At 48.2% G+C, this 20946-nt stretch overlaps 1 protein-coding gene across 9 annotated transcripts in view; it reads left to right on the forward strand.

Moving 5' to 3' along the window:
• Window positions 1-20946, forward strand: part of VAC14 (VAC14 component of PIKFYVE complex) — a 202426-nt gene that overhangs the window by 74909 nt on the left and 106571 nt on the right. For all 9 annotated transcript variants that reach the window (XR_007352308.2, XR_007352304.2, XR_007352305.2 and 6 more), the window contains one exon: window positions 5455-5605. Coding sequence is in view for 6 of the 9 variants with exons in the window: in XM_048816827.2 (XP_048672784.1) it covers window positions 5455-5605 (151 nt within the window). In the remaining 3 variants the exon portion in view is untranslated. The remainder of the gene's footprint in view (window positions 1-5454; window positions 5606-20946) is intronic.

Here is a 20946-nt window from a genome sequence, read left to right on the forward strand (position 1 = left end):
ATGTTTTGACCTGGTTACTATTCATGTTTCCTAAGAGACATGTTCTCCTTTTTGAGGCTTGTTCCAATTAACACTAATAAGCGCCACTTGTTCCTACTGCAGAGAGCACCACCCAAATAGCCTCGCCTCCTGGAATCTAGGAGACCCAGCTGAGGAAAACTCTCTTGGCTGGGGAGATTGTGTAAGTGGCACTGGTTGCCCCTTGGTTCGGCTATATGGAGAATAGGCTAGCACACGGAGGGGAGGAATGGAGGCAGGATGGTCTTGGGTTAAGGGCAGTGTACTGATAACCGGGAGATTGGGTTTCTGTTCCTTTCTGTGCCCACGTCCCATCCTCTGTAAAAGAGCTGTCCCTGCCTTCTGCATGGGGAGGGGGTAGAGTACATTCAAGCTTGTGAGCTGCTCAGTTTCGATAGTGGTGGGGAGAAACACACGTAGTGGAGGGGAGGCAAAGGAAATCTCTGCTTCAGCAACCACTGTAGATGCGTGTGTGGTGGGGGAGAGGGGCACTTCATGCTGAATGGAGGTGAAATGCATCGGATCTTCATGTTCTCAAATAGTTTCAGCCCTTCTGCTCATAGGGACTCTAGGTCTAAGTGAGCGACCGTCAAAGCCAGTGGTGCCAGCAGCTGTAGCCAAAGAGCTGTGCAGGGGCAGAATTTCTTTGCAGGAATTGTAGGACACAGATTTTTGCTACGTTCATCGCTTTTCTTGTTACCAGAATGAGCTCAATTATTGACTGGGAGGTATAGCTGGCCTCTGCTAGTTTTGAGCCTGGGTTATAACTCTGTCTTAAATGTGGCTAAGCATCCATCATCCAATTTACAGATGGGGAAACTGCGGCACGGTGACTTGCCCAAAGTCCCCCAACCAGTCAGTGCAGACCTAAGAACAGAGCCCGGATCTCCAACATCTGGCCTTGTAGACTAAAGCCACTAATCCCTGTTCGTTCCCCACGTCGCGCTGAAGAGAACTTGCATGGCAGCCCCCAGTGCTTTCTGGGCTCTGTGGGTAAAGGCAGGGGGCAAGGTTATCCTAGCTGTGCTGCTCCATCCATCAGGAGTGGATCCCGAGTGATTACTCCTCCATCTGAAATGCCATTGGATCTATCTCTCCCACGCCCCCATGTAAGACCCCAGAGTCTTCGCCCCCCCACCTGGGAGGCTGATGGCTCCATCCCTGTTCACTGCAAGTGCTGGAGGTTTTAATGGCAGCCGAGCTCCGGAATGATGGGACCCAGCTGATGTGCCTCTCTGGCACCCAGCCTGTTGCCATGGCAATGGCAGGCATTTGTGCTCCTGCAGGATATTGCTTTCCTGTAACCTCCCTGTTTCATTCTCTTGCTCACACAAAGAAAGCAAGTGCTTCAGCGGCGCTTTGCGGGAAGATGTGCTCTGCATACAAAACACTCCGCCCGCCTGCCCTCCCCAGCTGGATTCCTCTCAGGGTGAGCGACAGTGGAGAACATCAGTACTGTACAGAAAGTGCATGCTGAGCCAATGCAGGAAGAGCAGGCTCCAAGAGCAAACGCAGGCCATGGTCACTGAGATGCAGGAGCACTGCATCACTGCAGCTCCTTTTCATTAGCCAATGCATAAGGCTATGATGTAGTCACAGAGGTTATAGAAGTCGCGGAATCCATGACATCCAGCGACCACTGTGACTTCAGTCTGTGGCGGTCGGGAGCTGCAGCGTCCCTGGCTGACCCCAGGTAGGGAGCTGTGGGGTACCCCCACTGCCTCTGGCGGCCCCTGGAGCTCCAAGCTGCTGCAGGTGGTGGGGATACCCCACAGCTCCCGGCTGCCACAGGAAGCAGGGAACCCTGCAGCTCCTGGCTGCCATGGGTCATTGGAACCTTTTGTGCTTAACTCCCCATGGAAGGTGGTGGTCTTTCTGGGCTTTGGGACCAGGCCCTTAAGTCAATGGGAGACCTTCCATTGGCTTCCAACAGACCTGGGATGACTCTGGAGCACCGTTCTCAAACTTAACTTCCGTTTCCAGATGCCGTTCCTTTGCTAGCTAGAGGGCAGCTCTTGCTCACAAGCTCCTCATTCCGGGGGGGGAACCCATGCCGAGTTACTTTCCTGTTTTTAAACAAAGCCGTATCTGAGGGCTAGTCTACACTAGAAGCACTACATCGGTGCAGCTGTAGCATGTCTGGTGAAGACGCTCTGTGCCGACAGGAGAGCGCTTTCCCGTCCACCTCCTAAAACCACCTCCGCAAGAGGCTCTTAGGTCGGAGTAGCTTGCGTTGCTTGGTGACAGAAGTTATACCGGCATAGGCGGTCGGGTAGGCAAGCCTGGAGTGATTTGAGCCCCAAATGTGGAGAGGCTGTTCCTGTGTGTGGATGACTCCAAAAGGACTGATTAGCTTTGAGCCCTGCAGCCAACCCCAAACAAATTGTTCCGGAGTTGGGCCGACACATGAGAAATCTCAGCCCCAAGAGGACATTGTTTTAAAATGGGATCGAAATGGCTGTGCTGTTCCAGCCTTGGCTCGATCATTACCATGGTTTTGTCCTATATTCAAAGTAGTATTGACCACACATCTGTGTCGGGCCTTGCTTTTTCTCTCCTTCCATGCACGGTTGTTGTCTCTAAGATTGTTGTTGTCCTTTATTTCCCCCGGAGGGAGTTGCATGGAGTTACTTAACAATGTTTGTGCATCCAGGGACCTCCCATGTGTATTGGAGCTTTTTGTTTTTCACAGTTTCCTAAGCTCCGGTCTCTGTAGGTTAATACACTCTGTAGCTTTGCTTCATGTGGCCATGCTTCACAGCAGCGAAGGCTAAACCAAATGTAGATGGTTCTCCCCTCCCTCAGAGCCACCTGAACATCCTTCCTGATGAGTTAGAAATCCACATGGTCCAGCAGGGATGGGAGTTGGTTGGAGGGGCAGCATCTGTTCAGTGAGATGTGAGCCCAGAGGGTGCTCTATTTTCTGGCCCCTACTCCTTCACAGCCCCTGGCAAGCGCTAAGTGGGAATGGTTTCAGCCAGGGTTTGTTTTGTAGACTGCTGTCTACTTCAGTGTGCAAGAGTGCTGGTGAGCAGAGCCGCTTCTGGTAGCGTTCGACAATGATAAGTGGGTGAGAGGAGGGCTGTGCCTGTTCATCTACGTACTTTCCTTAGGCCTTTGTAAAGGAAAGAGAAGCTGTAATCAGGAGAGAGCTGCTATTTGCATTCCCCAAATCAGCTTGTTTTGTCTCCTACATCTGCTCGGAGCAACTCTGGCTGAGACTTGGAGGGCTTGTCTGCATGGAACATTACTGTGCAGCCAGCTGATGAGCTGGAGATTCACCCCCTGGCTTTCCACACACTAACTTACCGTATAGACAAGCCCTGAAAACCTGTCTGAGAAATGCTGTGTTGTGCAGGAAATTGGCCTGGATGCTAAGGGAGATGGATGGCCTAGAAGAGGACAAAGCCCGGGACTGAAAATCAGAAGAGCTAGATTCTCTTCCTGACTCTTCATGCAAGTCGCTTAACCTGAGATTGCCTACAAGGGCATATGGCCCATCCAGTACTTCTCTTAGCAGATATCTCCATCGGCTGGAGATAGGGCACTAGATGGGGAGGGCTCTGAGTTACTACAGAGAATTCTTTCCTAGGTGTCTGGCTGGAGGGTCTTGCCCACATGGTCAGGGTCTAACTGATTGCCAGAATTGGGGTTGGGAAGGAATTTTCCCCTGGGTCAGATTGGCAGAGAACCAAGGGGGTGTTTGTCTTGATTGCCGGTCTGAACTAGAGTGAATGGTAGATTCTCCATAACTTGAAGCCTTTAACTCATGATTTGAGGATGTTGGAAACTCAGCCAGAGGTTCTGGGTCTGTTACAGGAGTGGGTGGGTGAGGTTCTGTGGCCTGCAATGTGCAGGAGATCAGACTAGATGATCATGATGGTCCCTTCTGGCCTTAAAACCTGAGTCTTGGCACCTAACTTTCCCCATCTGTGAAATGGGGATAATGCCCACTGCCTGAGTGCCCTGTGACTTTATTGTCTAAGCACTCAGACACAGGATTGCCACCCCAAGACTTCAAAAATCACAAGTGGCTTAAAATTCATGGTTTAAAAAAAAATGGTTCTTCTCTGCAGCCATAAGGATGAGAAGGTTACTTTTCTTTTAATAATAATAAATAATAATAATTAATAATAAAAGCTGAAATTCCCAAATAATTACATGACTCCGTGAGCTGTAAATATACAAGTAGAATGCCAAATAGTCCGAGACTTGCAATAGAATAGCAAGAGGTGGCAACACTCTGGAGGGTGTGTGGGAGACCCACTCTGCCCAGTACCTGTGCGCTGGTTGGTGCAGCAGGGCTCCCCAAAGGTATCAGCCTGTGTGTCTAGTTGTTCCCATGCTTTACAAATCTCCAGTAAGTAGGAGGATGATGAGAGAGATGGTGGTGACCAATAAAACAGCTAGGGATAGAAAAAGATCCATTATTACTGATTGGGACATCAGGACAATTGTAGAAAACCATAATTATCCTCATAATCTTGTAAATGACCACTGCGGAGGTGTAGAGAGAAGAGCGGGTGATGGCGAAGTCCTGTGCAGAGAATGACCAGTGTTGGATAAAGCTGTTACATTCATTGTTAAAGCGTTCAGCCTCAATCCAACATAAACTCCTTTTCACATGAGTGAGGTGTCCAATGCTAGATAAGCCCTTTAGCTAGAAGTTTCTTTTGAGTTGATCAGCACTGGATTAATGTTGCCATTTTAAACAGTCTTCAGAGTCGATCCATTGAGATTAATCGACACAATTCATAGCTCTCTAAGCTGTCATTCCACTCAGTGAGATGGCACTGCATTGGCTGGTGCCTGAAAGACTTTCCTTGCAAACAAAATGGCTGCTAGCTCCTGTTTAAATGAAAACTACATTCAAGAATTGCAGAACTCTGTGACTGGCTGCAGAGTGCCTGGAAATCCCCAGCACAGGTTTCCCATGCCTCCCTCCAGTAACGTTGCTGGCTGTCCAGGCTGGTTTGCAACATTCGTTGCATGGTGGGAAAATGTCTCGTCCAATTACCTCCTTTACCTGAACTTTTCACTTCTCTTGTGAAGTGAAGCTGAGAAGTAAAACCACTGGCTTTTACCAGATATACTCTGGGTGGAGGGCAGCAAGTCCTGGTCTAGTTGGGGTGCTGACTGTATAAGTTTGGCCCAAGTTTAATGGTCACCTGCCCTTTTGCAGTCACACAATAGATCTTCCATTTCTCTGCCCCGCCCACCTCCATGGGAGGTGTATGCCAGGAACTTCACTGTAAGGAGTCCTGGCCTCCCCACTTCTACCTCATCCATGTCAGTAGGGTTAGCTTTTTGGATCCCATTTCCTTTCAATCACTTCAAAAAGAAAGGGCTCAAAGTCTCTAGTCTCCTGCCACCTCTACAGGTTCGCCAGCCTGCATTGTCATTACTCACCTGTGTGCTGTCCATGCCTCTTACCAGGTTATCCTGAAGGACCTAGAAGTTTTGGCTGAGATCGCCTCCTCTCCTGCAGGTCAAACAGAAGATCAGGGGCCATGTGATGGCTCTGATACGCAATTCAGCCAATCGGAGTTACACATTCCTGTCAAAGCCAGCCAGCTGAGCTCCTCTGGTAAGTGCCCTCCGTCCGTACCTTCCTGACAGTGATCTAAATTGTTAAGCATCCTCTCCCTTCCTAGCTGCTTCATTTCTCTTGAGGCAAAGTGGCACTTGTCAGATTTGGTCTGGCAAAGAGGGACTCTCTTGGAGTAATGAATCAATATACCAGTTCCAGCCCCCACATCGCTTGGGTATTTTGGGATGCAGAAGAGTGTTCTCCAGCTGCTCCTATCTACCCATCTGTGGATTCAGCCACGAAAGCAATCCACGGTTCCTGCAATATTTTTATATCTGATACACTGGTCACATTATTGCCACACTTAAATGGGACTGACTTTTTTCAGAACAATTAATAGTAAGTGCCCAAAATAGAACAAATTAAACTCTCCTGATCATAGAAAGGAGACCTGGGGAAGGAGGAGCTGTGAGCTGAGCCATTCATCAATCAGATGCCATATTTATATGGCGGCCACAAACTTTAAAAAGTATCTGTGCTTTTTGGGTGCCCAGTTTAAGCCACCTTGATTCCTTCCCCACCCCCAGTTTCTGAGCCTCACAGGAAATGCACTAGATGGGCAAGGTCCAGGATGTTAAGCTGGAGGCTTCCAAAAACTGACAGGTTTCAGAGTAGCAGCCGTGTTAGTCTGTATTCGCAAAAAGAAAAGGAGTACTTGTGGCACCTTAGAGACTAACCAATTTATTTGAGCATGAGCTTTCGTGAGCTACAACATCCGATGAAGTGAGCTGTAGCTCGTGAAAGCTTATGCTCAAATAAATTGGTTAGTCTCTAAGGTGCCACACGTCCTCCTTTTCTTTTTCCAAAAACTGAGGCACCCAAAATGTAAAGGCCCCAATTGAAAATGTTTTGGTCTGTGTCCATAGTGTTACACAGAGATATGTTCCAAGTGTCCTTGGCTTCATCTCTGTAAAACGAAGTTCTACGTTGTCCCAAGTGCCAGGACAGGTGAAATGTTAAAACTGGAGGAGGGGAATCTTCATACTTTGGGGTTTTATAGAAAAAGTCATTTACAATTGGAATCCACCCACTTCCCCGAACAGCAGTTCAGCCATTGCAGCTGGCAATCCCGCTCTTCCAGACCTTCACATCTCACTCCCCTCTCGTGCTGCAGGTCTCTGTAGCTGTCTCAGTACTACAGGCTAGGGGCGTGGTTCCCCTGCGCCTGTACCCATCCTTGCATTAGCTCTTATGGCACTAGAGCGAGTCTAAGTAGCAGTGTACAAGTCTGCCTGAAACTGGTGAGTCAGCCGTACCTCCCTCCAGGCTACTGTGGCTACACTATTTATATATGGGCTAGCGTGAGCATGTGTGAGCAGTGGAATCACACCCCTAGCTCATAGTGTAGACATAGCCTGCATGAGCACATTCCTCAATCCTCAAAACCAGGCATATCCTCCTGGGCAAACGGATCCGTTTCCTGCTGGAGTTAGATTGTTAGCATCTCAGGGTAAGGGCTGTCTGGTCTCTCTGTAAATAGCCGTTCACATCAGTGGCACTTTGCACGAATGCTAATAAAAAGTGGTGTAGCCACCTACTTGCCCTCCTGCCTCCTCTTCCTTGATGCCCACAGACTGCCTCACTGCTGGGAAAGTACTGGCCCAAAGGCCTACTCAGACCCTCTAGAATTGTTGCACTATTTCAGCTAACACAACCCTCCCTGCTTCCTGTGTGCAGGCCTGTAGCCTTAGAAGGACTGACGTGCCTAATGAGCTAGTCTGGTGAGAGCCAACGCTGCCTTGTCAGAGGCTTTTGTAACTTTTGAAACCTAATGCAGTGCTTTGCGAGTGCTGTTGATCCTCTCCATGTCCAAGATTGACACTGTGTGGGTGGAGTCACTTATGCAGCATTGGCCAAACAGCTGCAAAGCTGCATTTTAAATCATGCTGATGGCTGGCTGGCCGAGGTTTCCTTCCTTGTGGATTATCTAAAAATAGCCTGCAGTATGGCATGTATCCTGAAGACTGCACGGCCCCTTTAACTGGAACAGAAACTAGGCTTCAATTATTCAAGTATAGTACAAAAAAAAAATCAAGGGTTTGGAAGAATCTGGCTACATCCGTGTCTAGCTGTCCTGTGTATTTAGAGTGCCAGTCACGACAGTGTCAAGTGTGTGTAGGGCACGCAGGATGCATGTATAATGGTTGCTAATGGTGGGTGCTATAGTTTGGGTTGCAAAATGCTCTCCTTTTGTAAACCTGTTCTCACTTGCTTATAACTTTCTGGCAGATTACTCTTTAGGGGGCTGAAATTCTCATGATTTGGCTTTTTACCAAAAGTAAACTCTTTGGAAAGGAGTGTTTCCCTGGAGTTCTGTAAGGATGGCCATACCACCTTCTCCTTAGTATGACTGCCCGCATGTTTCACACATAGGTCCAATGACTATGATTTAGCACAGGATTAGTCCTTAGTGAGGTGAGGGGTTGCTTCTAGGCTAGGATGCTCTGGAGTTTGAATTTGTAACATTATGGCCTTTTGAAAAGGCCTTTTGGAGCGTGATTAATAGAAAATCTTTGGTCTATGTGCATATGCTCCTTAATGGCTGCATGGGTCCTATCTCACTGCTGGGCTTGTGTTGCTTCTGCTCAAATTTCCCTAGCACTCCGCTGGGATAGAGCACTATGACAAAGCCTCTGTCTGCAAGGTGTGCTGGTTCCCTGCTACTTGTCTGTACAAGCTGGTCAGAACAGATGCAAATGTGATGCCCTGAGTGCTGGAAAATCAACCTAGCCCCCAAACCAAGAGAAGAGAACCACTTCCCCTAGACATGAAGTAGATGCCTGGAGGCATGAAGCAGATGCATGTACTGCAGCCATCTGCTCAGACTACTGAAGCAGCAGTGTCCTACCTGCAAAGCAACTTCAGCATTGGCGGTGGGGGCCAGTAGAATGCTAGCTGATGTTCTCCCTATGTGATTCGCTTGGATCAGGACAGGGTAGACTGAAAAGCCATTAGAGAGTTGTGGGGATAGGAGAACAGGAGCTGCCTGCCCAGGGTAAGGAAGCCAAGGACTCCAGTGTCCCTGAGTGCTAGGATACCTGTTTTTGGTTGTGATGTGTGGGTGTAAGTCACTGAGTCAGCCATTCTTGCAAGTCCAGAAAGTCATAGCACATTTCCATTGTTCATGCAGTGTGGCTATTTTTGATCCAAGCTTGTCACCCATTCCTAAGAAAGTGGTGTGGGGGAAGGGAAGGGGCCTGGGCTGTTCCACATTCATGCCCTTACTTCCTCTTTCTCATGTTTTCCCAGGATGTGTTTATGCAGTTGTTTCCCTGCCATTGAGATTGGCTTCCTCCAACCATTCATTGGTTGCAATCAGGAAAGCAGCATCCCTTTTCCTGAGTTCATTCCCAGATTGACTTTTATTTAGATGCTTTGTTCTCCCATGACATAAGGCTAGCTGTGCTCTTTCAGCGTCTCAAAATGTAATGAATTTGGAGCTGCGTTTTTAAGGACCTGCGCTGCGTGGGGCACATGACGTCCCATTTGTCGCTCCCATTGTATGTCGCTTGCAATCTCATTGGCATAGCAAAGACGAGAAGGGAATAAATTGTCTGAAGGACACCAGAATAAGAGCTGTCCTCTCTGTAGAGAAGTGATCCTGGGGGACCCGGTGTACCCCTTACAGCCATGGTTCATGAAACCTTACATGGGAAACCTGGACAGCAGTAAGGAGCGGTTCAACAACAGGTTGAGTAGGTGCCGGATGACAGCTGAATGTATCTGTGGCAGATTAAAGGCACGCTGGCGATGCCTTTATGGCAGCTTAGACCTTAATGAGGATAATATTCCCTTGGTCATAGCCGCGTGCTGTACATAGCTTCACAGAGATTATGCAAAGGGTGAAAGGTTTGCTCAGGGGTGGAGTGTTAAGGCAGACCACGTGGCAGTTGATTTTGAGCCGCTAGGTACCAGGGCTATCAGAGAGGCCCAGAGGGGTGCAATTCAAATCAGGAAGGCTTTGAGGCAACACTTTGAAAACAAGAACCAGTAATGTATAGCTCTGTGATTGGTGCTGCAATATTGCATTACATGTAGTTTTTCTAGGAAGTAATGGTGACATCTGGGGCCTAATATTCCAGCAAGCACATGAATAATCTGCCAGTGTAGGTATTGGAAGTGCTTGCTATCTCAATTTGTAGAAAACAAATAAAGATGAGTTACCATTCAAAAACTTTGCTTTTACTGCACAAGAAACAGCACACACACAAACCCACAAAGATGCTTGGTGGGAAAGGAGGAACCAGGGAAGGGCAGACTTTCACAGCTGTGTATAGGTCCAGCTATCATTGTGAAAGCTGTCTGAGGGGGTGGAGTGAAGGGGAAACCGAGAAGTCCTGGAAAGTGGAAAGGACTGTGCAGGTGGAATTTGAGGGGGGTGTGGAAGAGAATTCTGAATCTGCTGCAGGGGAGGGCGAGCATGGATCTGCTTAGTCTACAGCATTAAGGACTTCAGCATCTACTTTAATCTTCCGATCAGTAGCATCCTTAACAAACTCCTGATTCTCTTTTCTGTCCTGCCATTTGGCTTCCCAGCACTCCTTGCGTTCCCTTTTCTCTGCACTGCAATACCTCCTTGGAACATGATGTCTTTGCTGCGTCTTGGGCGCTTTCTTATCTGGCAGAGACGCTCAGCCAGGGTGTGTGGGGTGTTCCTGAAGGCCACATTGGCCGAAGCACAAGAGACAATGCACAGAAGCAGGATTGTTAAATTCATGCACAGCATAGAAACATTTCAGTTAAATACATCTTTTGCAACATAATAATCACTTTCTCTCTTGGCAAGCACACATCTCCGCAAACACCCACAGCATGGTGAATGTTGGTGTGTGTGTGGGGGGGAAACACGCTCCACATGGGGAAAAGAACACCCTCTGCAAGGGTCGTGGTGCAGCTACTAGGGAAAATTCTAAAATTCTCCCGTGCTTTTCAACAGGCGGGGGTCATTCTAGCAGACCTCTCACTGCGAAGGGTTAGGAGGGAAACGAGAGTACGTCTACTCCATGCTTGTGGCTTCCGCCCAGCTCGCTATGCTGCTCACCTATGTGCCGCTTTGGTCCCTGCACAAATGATTGCCAAGTGGCGCAGGAAAGTTTCCTACATTGGGGAGGGAACAAAGCTGCTTTGTCAAGGAACCTTTAGCAGAGGATTACAGGGGACCTCCAGGAAACTTTCCTGGAGATCTCTCTGGAGGATTCCTGTGAGATCTCAGCATGCATCAACACCCTGTTCTGCCATACCGATTAGCTACACAGGGAAATGTCCAGCTCACAGAAACACAGCCAGCCTTCTACATTTCTATACCCGAACTCCTCTCTGCACTACACAAACTACAACCGCTTACCAGGAGTCTCATCTTCTGCTTCTTGCTCGCTGGAGAGCAACTGCTGATGTTGGCTAGACGCTTCTGGAGTGGAGAACAGTTCCTGGCTGCCTGTCCTACCGGGAGCTCCACATCATCATCTAACTCCGCCTCTTCATCAATAACTTCATCCTCCAGGTTAGGTCCTCTTTCCACTGCCTCCAGGTCTGCCGAGGTATCCACGGGGCTCATGGAGGTGGGGTCACCATGGAGGATAGTGTCTAGCTCCTTTTAGAACCAACAGGTCTTAAGTGCAGCACCAGACCCACAGTTTGCCTCCCTCGCCTTTATGGTAGGCCTGCCTCCGTTCTTTTATCTTCGCTCTGCTCTGCAGCATGTCCCGATCCCAGCCTTTTTCACACAAGCCTCAAGAAATGTGCCCGTAGGTATCCCAATTCTTAGAGCTCAAGCACAGCTCCCCATATACTGATCAGATCCAACATAAGAACAGCCAGACTGGGTCAGACCAAAGGTCCATCCAGCCCAGTATCCTGTCTATCAACAGTGGCCAACACCAGGTGCCCCACAGGGAGTGAACCTATCAGGTAATGATCGGTGATCTGTCCCCTGCCATCCATCTCCACCCTCTGACAAACAGAGGCTAGGACACCATTCCTTACCCATCCTGGCTAATAGGCATTAATTGACTTAACCTCCATGAATTTATCCAGTTCTCTTTTAAACCCTGTTATAGTCCTAGCCTTCACAACCTCCTCAGGCAAGGAGTTCCACAGTTGACTGTGCGCTGAGTGAGAAGAACTTCTTTTTATTTGTTTTAAACCTGCTGCCCATCCAACAGCTCAGGAGTGGTACAAGCGGGAGAGTATTTGATGCGATAACCTGCCATGGTCACCTGGGAAGATGTGATGAGACTTCTCCTTGCTGAGCCAGCGGGAAATGGAATTTCAAAAATTCCCAGGGCTTCTGCAGGTGAGGGGTGGATGGTTGTTTACCTGGCTGCAGGGCAGTGGAGTTCAAACCTCTGACCAGAACGGTGACAATGGGCATTGTGGGACTCTTCCTGGAGGCCAATTAAATTGATGAAGTCAAGCATGGTGTCTATGCTGGCACTTTGTTGACACAAATTTAGAGGAAAAAGACGTATGTCTCTCATTGGGGTGGTTGTACTTTGTCACCAAAATGGCATTTTTCCCAACAGAAGTCGCATTGCAGTGTGTACGCATTCGCTGTTTTGTCAACAAAAGGCAGTTTTTGTCGACAAAATTTGGTAGTGTAGACAAGGCCTTAGACTCTGTCTCAGTTCCCCATCTGTACAATGGGGAAGTAGCACTGCCTTGCCTCACAGGAGTGTTGTGAGGGTAGAGATATTAAAGATTGTGAAATGCTTTGAGATCTACTGATGAAGCTTCCTCTGGGGGAAGGTCCCGGCCTGGGGCCGAGGCTGGGGGCAAGGCCAGGAGCAGAGCTGCATCTGGCCGCAGGCCTAGCTACCGGCCCCCACGGTGGCCCAGCTACCTTGGCCCCAGCCACGACTCTGCTTCTGCCCCTGGCCGCGGCCCCACTCGCAGACCCATCCCCAGCTGCGCCCCTAGCCTTGGCTCCCTTACTCCTATCCATGTATGTCCCGTTCCCCCCCCTTCCCCACCCCCCTGGCCTGAGCCACAGCCTGGCTCATGGGCGTGAGCAGGGAGCTGCGGACATGGGTAAGGGTGGGTGACCCTCAAAAGTTTGGGGACTGTTGGTGTAAATGCTACACCATATTTATTTCTTGACTGTTTCTTTTCTTTCAATAGAACTGTGTTTTGATGCAAAGTAGGTATAGATCTGAAATGTCCTGATAAAGTCTCACTTGTCTGTTTTCGATCCTTCTGTGGGTTCATTATATATCCTATGAATTATCCTTCTGTACTAAGCTGCATCCCTCTGCTTCTCTGAAACCCATTCCCATTTATTCCTAAAAGCATAGGGGGGAGGCAATATTAGCCACTGCCCTGCTAGAAGCTCTTTCTCAAATTTGGCTGCTGGCCCTCCCACAGCTGTGCCAGATGTTTTCTTCTCGTGCAAATTATCTGCTATGTATTCCTGCTGTGTTCCTATTGTTGCTTATTGATTTATCTTCCAAAACAGAGTAAATCTCTATGGTGGATTCACAAGGCTTTCCCAGATTAGATGGGCATTATCCTCATGGGCCTCCTTTCTGCAGGTCAGGGATACAGCCCTCTACCTACTTTTAATCAGAGCCTTGGGCAATTATTCCCTGCCCCCACCCTCACTGCATGGCTTGCCTTTGAAAGGGCAACTGCTGCATTAGTGATCTTTAACACTGAATTAAAATACTACTAAACCCCTCTAGATGAGCCTGTAGAAAATGCCCTCCCTGCTCTTTTCCAAGATGTGTCCAAGCCAAAAAAACCTCCCGTGCACCCTGCTTCATCCTGTCAGACTCATCTTCTGATGCTGCAGCATCCCCATCGGGTCCATGGCTGGGCTCTCCAATATCCTGAGCTTGGCCTGATGATATTGCGGGGAGGCTGTAGAGTAACTAGTTAGACATGTTAAAGTCTTGATGATCAGAGCATTTGCGGAAGGAAATGCAGAGGAGAAAGCTGAGGGGGATACTGGTTATTGCACGGATTCAGTAGCTGCCTTGCCAGTGCTTGTTTGCAAAAGCGTAGTAATGCATATAAAGACCAGTGCTTAAGGGGACAGCTACCCAGTGTTGGTTTTCTTATATATCCATATGGTTCTGGATGGACAGCTCTGGAGCCTGAGGCCTGGTTTGTGCTGAAAAGCTGGATCTACATAGTTGTCTCATTCGTGGTGGGAGGGGACCTGAAAAACCACACCCCAAACAACGTAGCTGGGCCAACCTGGATGTGTCTACACTGGGCTTCTGTGAACATAGCTAATGTCATTAGGGGAGCTGGTGTTCCTATGCCAATGGATAAACTGCTTTCAGCAGTGTAGGCTGGATCTACACTGTAGGGCTATGCCGGTAGAGACTTTGACAACACCCCCTGCCAGCATGCCTCAACCTTGACCGGGGAGGTACTTAGTCTGGGGTGAGGAGGTAAGTTAGCACCCGTGCTCCTTGGTGTGTCTGTTGTGGCTTCCGAGAGAGGCAGTGGCTTTTGTGATGGGAGGACCCAGGCTGAGACCACCCGTAGGCTACCAAATAGTGCTGTGAGAATTTGCAGTCACCAGTGATCTAGGCTAGGATTTGATGTAGACACTCCAGCCTATGGCCAGTCCCCTGAGCCATTTTGTCTCTGGGAACCCAGTGGTGTATTCTGAGTCTAAGGAATCACAAATGAAATTAGTTTGGTCTCAACATAGTTTCGTTAGGTTTTCAAACACACCGCAGAAACCACTCTTCAGTTCTTGAGGCCAATTAGGTACACTGAGGATACTTGATCGCTTTAGAGGGGCAGAGCAGGGGGATAGGGCTCCCCATGACTCCTTTCTGTATGGGAAGCTCGTTAAGCAACAACAATGTGTGTGCCCTTGTGACAACGAAAGGGTACAGCTATAGTTCAGATGTTTGCATAGGCACTAGCTTCCCTCACTAATATCCTGTCCCCCGCAGAAGGGAGAGGAGCCGCCTGGCACAGCTGAGTGGCTGACATCTTAGCATCTGTTTTGCTGAACTGCAAGTTGCATTTGTTTTTTAATGGATCTATTTTTATCCTGCCACATGAGGCTCCTCCGTGTCATATTTACAAAGCTAAAACCCAAAACATCCTAGCGAAGCTCTCTGGAGAGACATTTTGCAGATTCTCATGCCGCCACATCAGGTTTCGCTTAACAACATCTGCTGATGCTGGCTCCTGTGCCTTCAGCAGTGCTTGACCTGGGCCTTGTGCATGTGAAGTGCTCCTGACGAAGTTTCCCTCCGCTTGAGCTGTTGCACTAGTTGTCCAGGTGTGACCAAAAGGAGATTCATGTTTTCAGCTTGACCGAGATCAGACAAGCCAAGGAGAGTGCTCAGCTATTCAGTTCTCTGTTCTGCTGCAGGCTTCCTGGGACTTTGGGCCAGTCCCTGTCAGTGCCTCAGTTTCCCCATCACTAAAATGGGGATAATAGTACCTCCTGGGCTATTGGGAGGATATATGAATTAAAGATTAGGAGGGGCTCAGATACTGCAGTCATAGGAGCCAGATAAGTACCTGAGAGATCTTGTCTGATACAAAGGTAATGGGCGCCATAAGCACCTAAATAACTGACCTGTGTCTGTTTATCCTGTGCCCATCACCATTGCATCCCTGTTCCTCTATCAGTCATAAATAAGCAGACTTGTATGTTCACAGCTCTTCCTTTTTTCCAGTAACAGGAAGAGTTCTCAGGAACTCCCTGATCTTATCCTGCTAGTCTCCTCTTCTCCGTCTGAGAGCAGGCTCTCAGTTTTGGCATTATAAAGCATCCCAGTCTCTGCATGCCTACTCCACTTTTAACAAACTGGCAGGTGTAGTCAACTTCAAATCTCGCCAATTTTAAAGAGGTAACGTAGTTTCGGGAACTGCCCCCTCCTACCGGTGGCTGCCATGGTTTTAGAATCACCTTGATTTGTAAATGTCTCCCTCACTTTCTGTCTGCTGTGAATGGCCCACACAAAATGAGGAAAGGGGCTGACTGCTCAAGGGAAGGAGTGTGACAGACTAGACAAATGCATAAAGTAAATTGGAAAACAGAATTATTCCTCTGGTCTGTCAGGCCTGGTGCATGCATTCAGCTGCACCAGTTCAACTAAGGCGTGTTTACACTGTTTTTGTTAAACCTCACTGCAAATGCCTGTGTGGACATTCTTAAGCTGATTTTAAACCTGGCTTATGTTGATTTAAATATTTATTGATATTCAGTAAGGAATCAACTGAAGCTAAATTGAAATAACCCTGGTTTAAACCAATTTTAAAGGGTCCATGCCAGTTTAACTAAACTGGTTTTAAACTGATTTTGGTTAAACTAGTGCAACTTCATGTGTAGACTGAGCTTCCAGGGGTGTTTGAGACAATGGCAGGCTTTCAAAAACACAAGACACTCCTTTCAGATCTCCCCCACTATATTTTCCACTGTATGCATCCGATGAAGTGAGCTGTAGCTCATGAAAGCTTTATGCTCTAATAAATTTGTTAGTCTCTAAGGTGCCACAAGTCCTCCTTTTCTTTTTACGGATACAGACTAACACAGCTGCTACTCTGAAACCTTTCAAAGTCCATATCCTTTTAACTTTTTGAAAAGTCTCAAGTAATTTGAGGGCATTTCCTTCCCAGCCAGAGCTATGGAGAGTGCTCAGTCCATCAAGTGATCTGATTACCTGCACATTCGGGGTTGCTATATAGTATATATTTATAAGGACTTTAATATAGATTCCTAATTGCTTGTCTCTTTTGATTTATAATACGCCCTCCTGAGTGATTGGCTCATAGCACCGATGTGCTCCACAGGTGTTTTGAATTGCCCAGGCAGCAGGAGGCATTTTTATAATTCCAGAAAGAGACAAGTAGCTGACCAAGCGCTGAAACACAAGATATGCTGTACTGTAGCTGAATACGATAGGGGAGGTTTGGTCTGGTTGCAGAGGATTCAGAAGCACTCTGTTATGTTCCTGGCTCTACCTCCAACTCAGTGTGGCCTTAAGTATCAGAGGGGTTGCCGTGTTAGTCTGTATCCACAAAAACAACGAGGAATCTGGTGGCACCTTAAAGACTAACTGATTTATTTGGGCATAAGCTTTTGTGGGTAAAAAAAAAAACCCACTTCAGATGCATGGAGTGAAAATTACAGATACAGCCATAAATATACTGGCACATGAAGAGAAGGGAGTTACCTTACAAGTAGAGAACCAGTGCTGACAAGGCCTGTTCAGTCAGGTCCACTCCCGATAATAGAGAAACTGCAGAGCTACAATTCATTTGCAAACTTAATTTGCACACCATTAAGTTGGGCTTGAATAGGGACTGGGCGTGGCTGGCTCACTACAAAAGCAATTTTCCCTCTCTTGGTATTAACACCTCCTCATCAATTATTGGGAATCCCGTTTTCTGACTATGGGTGCCATCATATAGCACCTAAGGTGATACCCCACTACTACAGCGCGAAGTTGCTTGAAGCTGCTCGGTCATATGGTTGCTTACACAAAGACTTTGGCTCTGACATCTTCACACCTGGCTGGCCTCAGTGTACAGGCCCACCTGAGACCACCTAGACAAGTTCAGTTACACTTCCTCCTCCGGTTACCTCCTGTGGTGGCTCAATCCTCAAGCAGTGTGCGCGGGAGTGCCCTTCTCTAGGCCCCAACCCTCAATGTCTCTAGTCATGGATGCGTCAGTGATGGGATGGGGGGCGCACTTAGGAAGACGCAGGACTCTGCCTCTGATCTCAGGCAGAACTTCCTTTTCACATCAATGTCAGGGAGCTAAGAGCAGTCCACCTTTCTTGACAGACATTCCAAGCCCATCTGGAGGGCAGATGTGTATCGGTATTGACCGACAACATGACAGTGATGTTCTGTATAAACAGACAGGGTGGTGCTCGCTCCTCTCCCCTGTGCCAGGAAGCCCTCAAGCTGTAGGACTTCTGCATTGCCCATTTGATACATCTAGAGGCATCGTACCTTCCAAGTTCCCAGAACAAACTGGCCAGTCATCTCAGCAGATCATTTCACAATCACGAGTGGTCCCTCCACCTCCAACGATGGGGTTTCCCCAAATAGATTTGTTTGCAACAAAGTACAACAGGAAGTGTCACCAGCTTTGCTCCTTCCTGAATCACAGCCTGGGCTCACTCGCAGACGCCTTTCTCCTCCCCTGGAAGGACCATTTGCTTTATGCATTCCTGCTCTTCCCACTTATACACGAGGTCCTGCTGAAGGTGAGAAGGGAGTGAGCATCAATGATCTTAATAGCAGTGTGGCCCGCCAGTATTGGTTCACCACACTTCTAGACCTGTCGGTGGACACGTCGATAACCCTGCCCACTTGGTCACCCAGGACCACGGCCTCCTCCAGCATCCCAATCTGTAGTCTTTCCATCTCTCAGCATGGAAACTCCAAGGGCTCACATGCTCAGACCCTGTTAGAGAGGTCCTCCTTAGCAGCAGGAAACTATCCACTAGGGCCACCTGTCTGGCCAAGTGGAAAAGATTCCCCATTTGGGCATTACAAAAAGACACTCCACCCTAACAGTCATCGATTCCCTTTATCCTGGACTATTTGCTGCATCTGAAACAGCAAGGTCTGTCAGTATCATCAGTAAAGGAGTACCTGGCCGCCGTCTCAGCTTTCCACCCCGGTTCGGCTAGTCACTCTGTTTTTGCAAACCCCATGGTGGGCCGCTTCCTCAAAGGATTAGATAGGCTGTACCCTGAAGTAAGACAGCCAGTTCCCCCATGGGTTCTCAACCTGGTGCTTTCTAGGCTAATGGGACCTCTTTTCGAGCCCTTAGCAACATGTTCTGTTCTCTACTTTTCCTGGAAAGAAACGTTCTTGGTGGCTATAACTTCAGCCAGGAGGGTGTCTGAGCTTAAGGCCTCAAACTTGGAGCCCCCAGACATGGCCTTCTATAAGGACAAGGTGCAGTTGCGACCGCAGCCAGCCTTTCTCCCAAAGGTAGTTTCGCAATTCCACATGAACCAGGACATTTGTCTTCCTGTGTGTGTTTTTTCCCCTAAGCTGCATGCTAGCAACAGGAAACAAATGCTCCCCTCCCAGGATGCCAGACCAGCATTAACCTTCTACATTGAAAGACCAAAGCCATTTCAGAAATCATCCACTCCACAATTGCAATGAAGAGCTGCGCTGAAGGGGCTTCCAGTTTTGTCTCAAAGGATCTCTTCTTGGAACACATCCTGTATCCGGGCGTGCAATGATTTAGCAAAGATACCTGTTCCTGCGCTGACAACACACTGCACAAGTGTGCAGGCATCCTCAGCAGCTGTCAAGGCTGATTCCCCACTCTGGCACTTCGAGTGCAGAAGGTGGGGGCCTGCAAGGATTTTAAAAATTAATACTGGCCACTCCAGGCTTGTATTAAACTCCCAAGGTTACAGCTTCTCTCTGACTTCGGATGGATAGATGCTGCCACCACCCAAGTGCAAACACACGCACTCCTTTTGAGAACCCAGGAAGGAACACTTGAGAATTCCTTCCTGTGGGGTACCCTCAAGCCCTTTCACACACACCCCTCCGCCCCCCGCCTTTGTGGAAAGAGCTGAGGAGGAAGAAAAAAAATAAGGAAATCAGCTGTTGCCTCCAGCTAACTAAACAACATGCACAAACCTCTAGGATGCACAAACCCAGTCCTGTTCTTGAAAAAGGTAAATTTTTTTAAAACCAAAACCCATGAAAATGCGTCTGGAATTTAGGCATTTGCCAGATTTAAAAAACCCATTTACAAAATTTAAACATCAAGAATAACCTTTTTGAGGTCCAGCTTTAAAGGTTACAAGCAAAACAAAGGCATCTGAGGTTAGCACAGAGGAGTCCACAAGCCATAAAGAAATAAACCTAATAGTGTCTTGCTAGACATTTCCTGATCTATTTACATATTTGGGTAGTTCTAGGTATAATCTGATTTCCATACCTGTCAAAAAGCTTTTTACAGCATAGTAATAGCCCTGACTTTTCCCTGTTCCCTCTCTCTGGACAACAACCACAGAACACAAAGGGAAAGCTTTTTTCCCAATTTTAAAAAGTTCTAGCCCTCCCATTGGCTCTTTTGGTCAGGTGCCCACTCCCTTCCTTTTACCTGTGGGCTTGTTAACCCTTTACAGGTAAAGCAAGAAGAGAACAACCACCAAAAGGGATTCCGTAGCTGACTGGCTGGGTGTCCACAAAAGGGAGCTGTCCCCCCTCTCATTTATCACAGCTGCATTACTGGCACAAGTCCCCATTCAAGACATCTGCAGGACAGCAACGTGGTCATCGATCCACACCTTTACATCATACTATGCCATTACACAGCAGGCCAGAGACTATGCCACATTTGGCAGGGCGGTGCTACAATCTGCGGTCTGTTGAACTCCAACCCCTCCTCCTAGGAGATGCTTGGGAGTCACCTGCTTGGAATCGACATGAGCAAGTACTCAAAGAAAAAACTGTTACCTACCTTCTTGTAACTGGTGTTCTTAGAGATGTGGTGGTCATGCCCATTCCAAAACCCACTCTGGTGGAGTATCTGGCAAGAAGGAACTGAAAAGGTGGTGGGTCAGCAGGGCCCTACATACACTGCCATGAACGTGTGATTCCAGGGGCTCCCCAGCTGACCTGATGAGTACCGCAAGGGGAAAAGCCTTCCAATGACTGTGCATGCAGCATTCACATACCTAAAATGGAATGGACATGAGCAACACATCTTGAAGAACAACAGTTACAAGAAGGTAGGTAACCATTTTTCTTCTTCCTCGAGACGTGTTGGTCATGTTGATTCCATTCTAGGTATGTGCATGCCCAGGCACTGTTGTCGGAATTTTTTGCTTTAGAGTTATCTGTAGGGCCGGTTCTGACGTCCTCTGGAGCCCCGCGCTCATGCGTCAGTATATGAGGCGCCGTCGGCCCTACGCACTCTCAGTTCCTTCTTACTACTCATGACGGTTGGTCGGAGCGCCTTCCTCTTGCTTTGCAAGTGTGATAGCGGTTTCTATTAACCTACTGACTGTTCTTTTTGTATAAAGTTGACAATAGTTAGTTAGTAATTAGTTGTTAGGTCTTAATTGAGTTAGAATCCCAGCAGGGACTTTGCCCTGGGCAGGGCATGCCCTGGTCCCCCGGCTTCAAACCGTGCTCAGCTTGTAGTAAGTTTGCAGGTTAGTGACCCCTACAGCAGTTGCCTAAAGTGTTTGGGGGAGTTGCACATGAAAGATAAGTGCAGAATCTGCAAAAACTTTAAGCCGAGGACCCAAAAAGAGCAGGACATTTGTCTTCAAGCCCTCCTCATGGAGGCTGCACTTTGCCCGGTGTTGGAACTGTCCCTCTGCAATTCAACACCTAGTACATTGGTGTTGGTCCAGAGCACCCTGCCGG

Source organism: Caretta caretta, chromosome 12 (assembly GCF_965140235.1).
Source record: "Caretta caretta isolate rCarCar2 chromosome 12, rCarCar1.hap1, whole genome shotgun sequence".
Taxonomy (NCBI): domain Eukaryota; kingdom Metazoa; phylum Chordata; order Testudines; family Cheloniidae; genus Caretta; species Caretta caretta.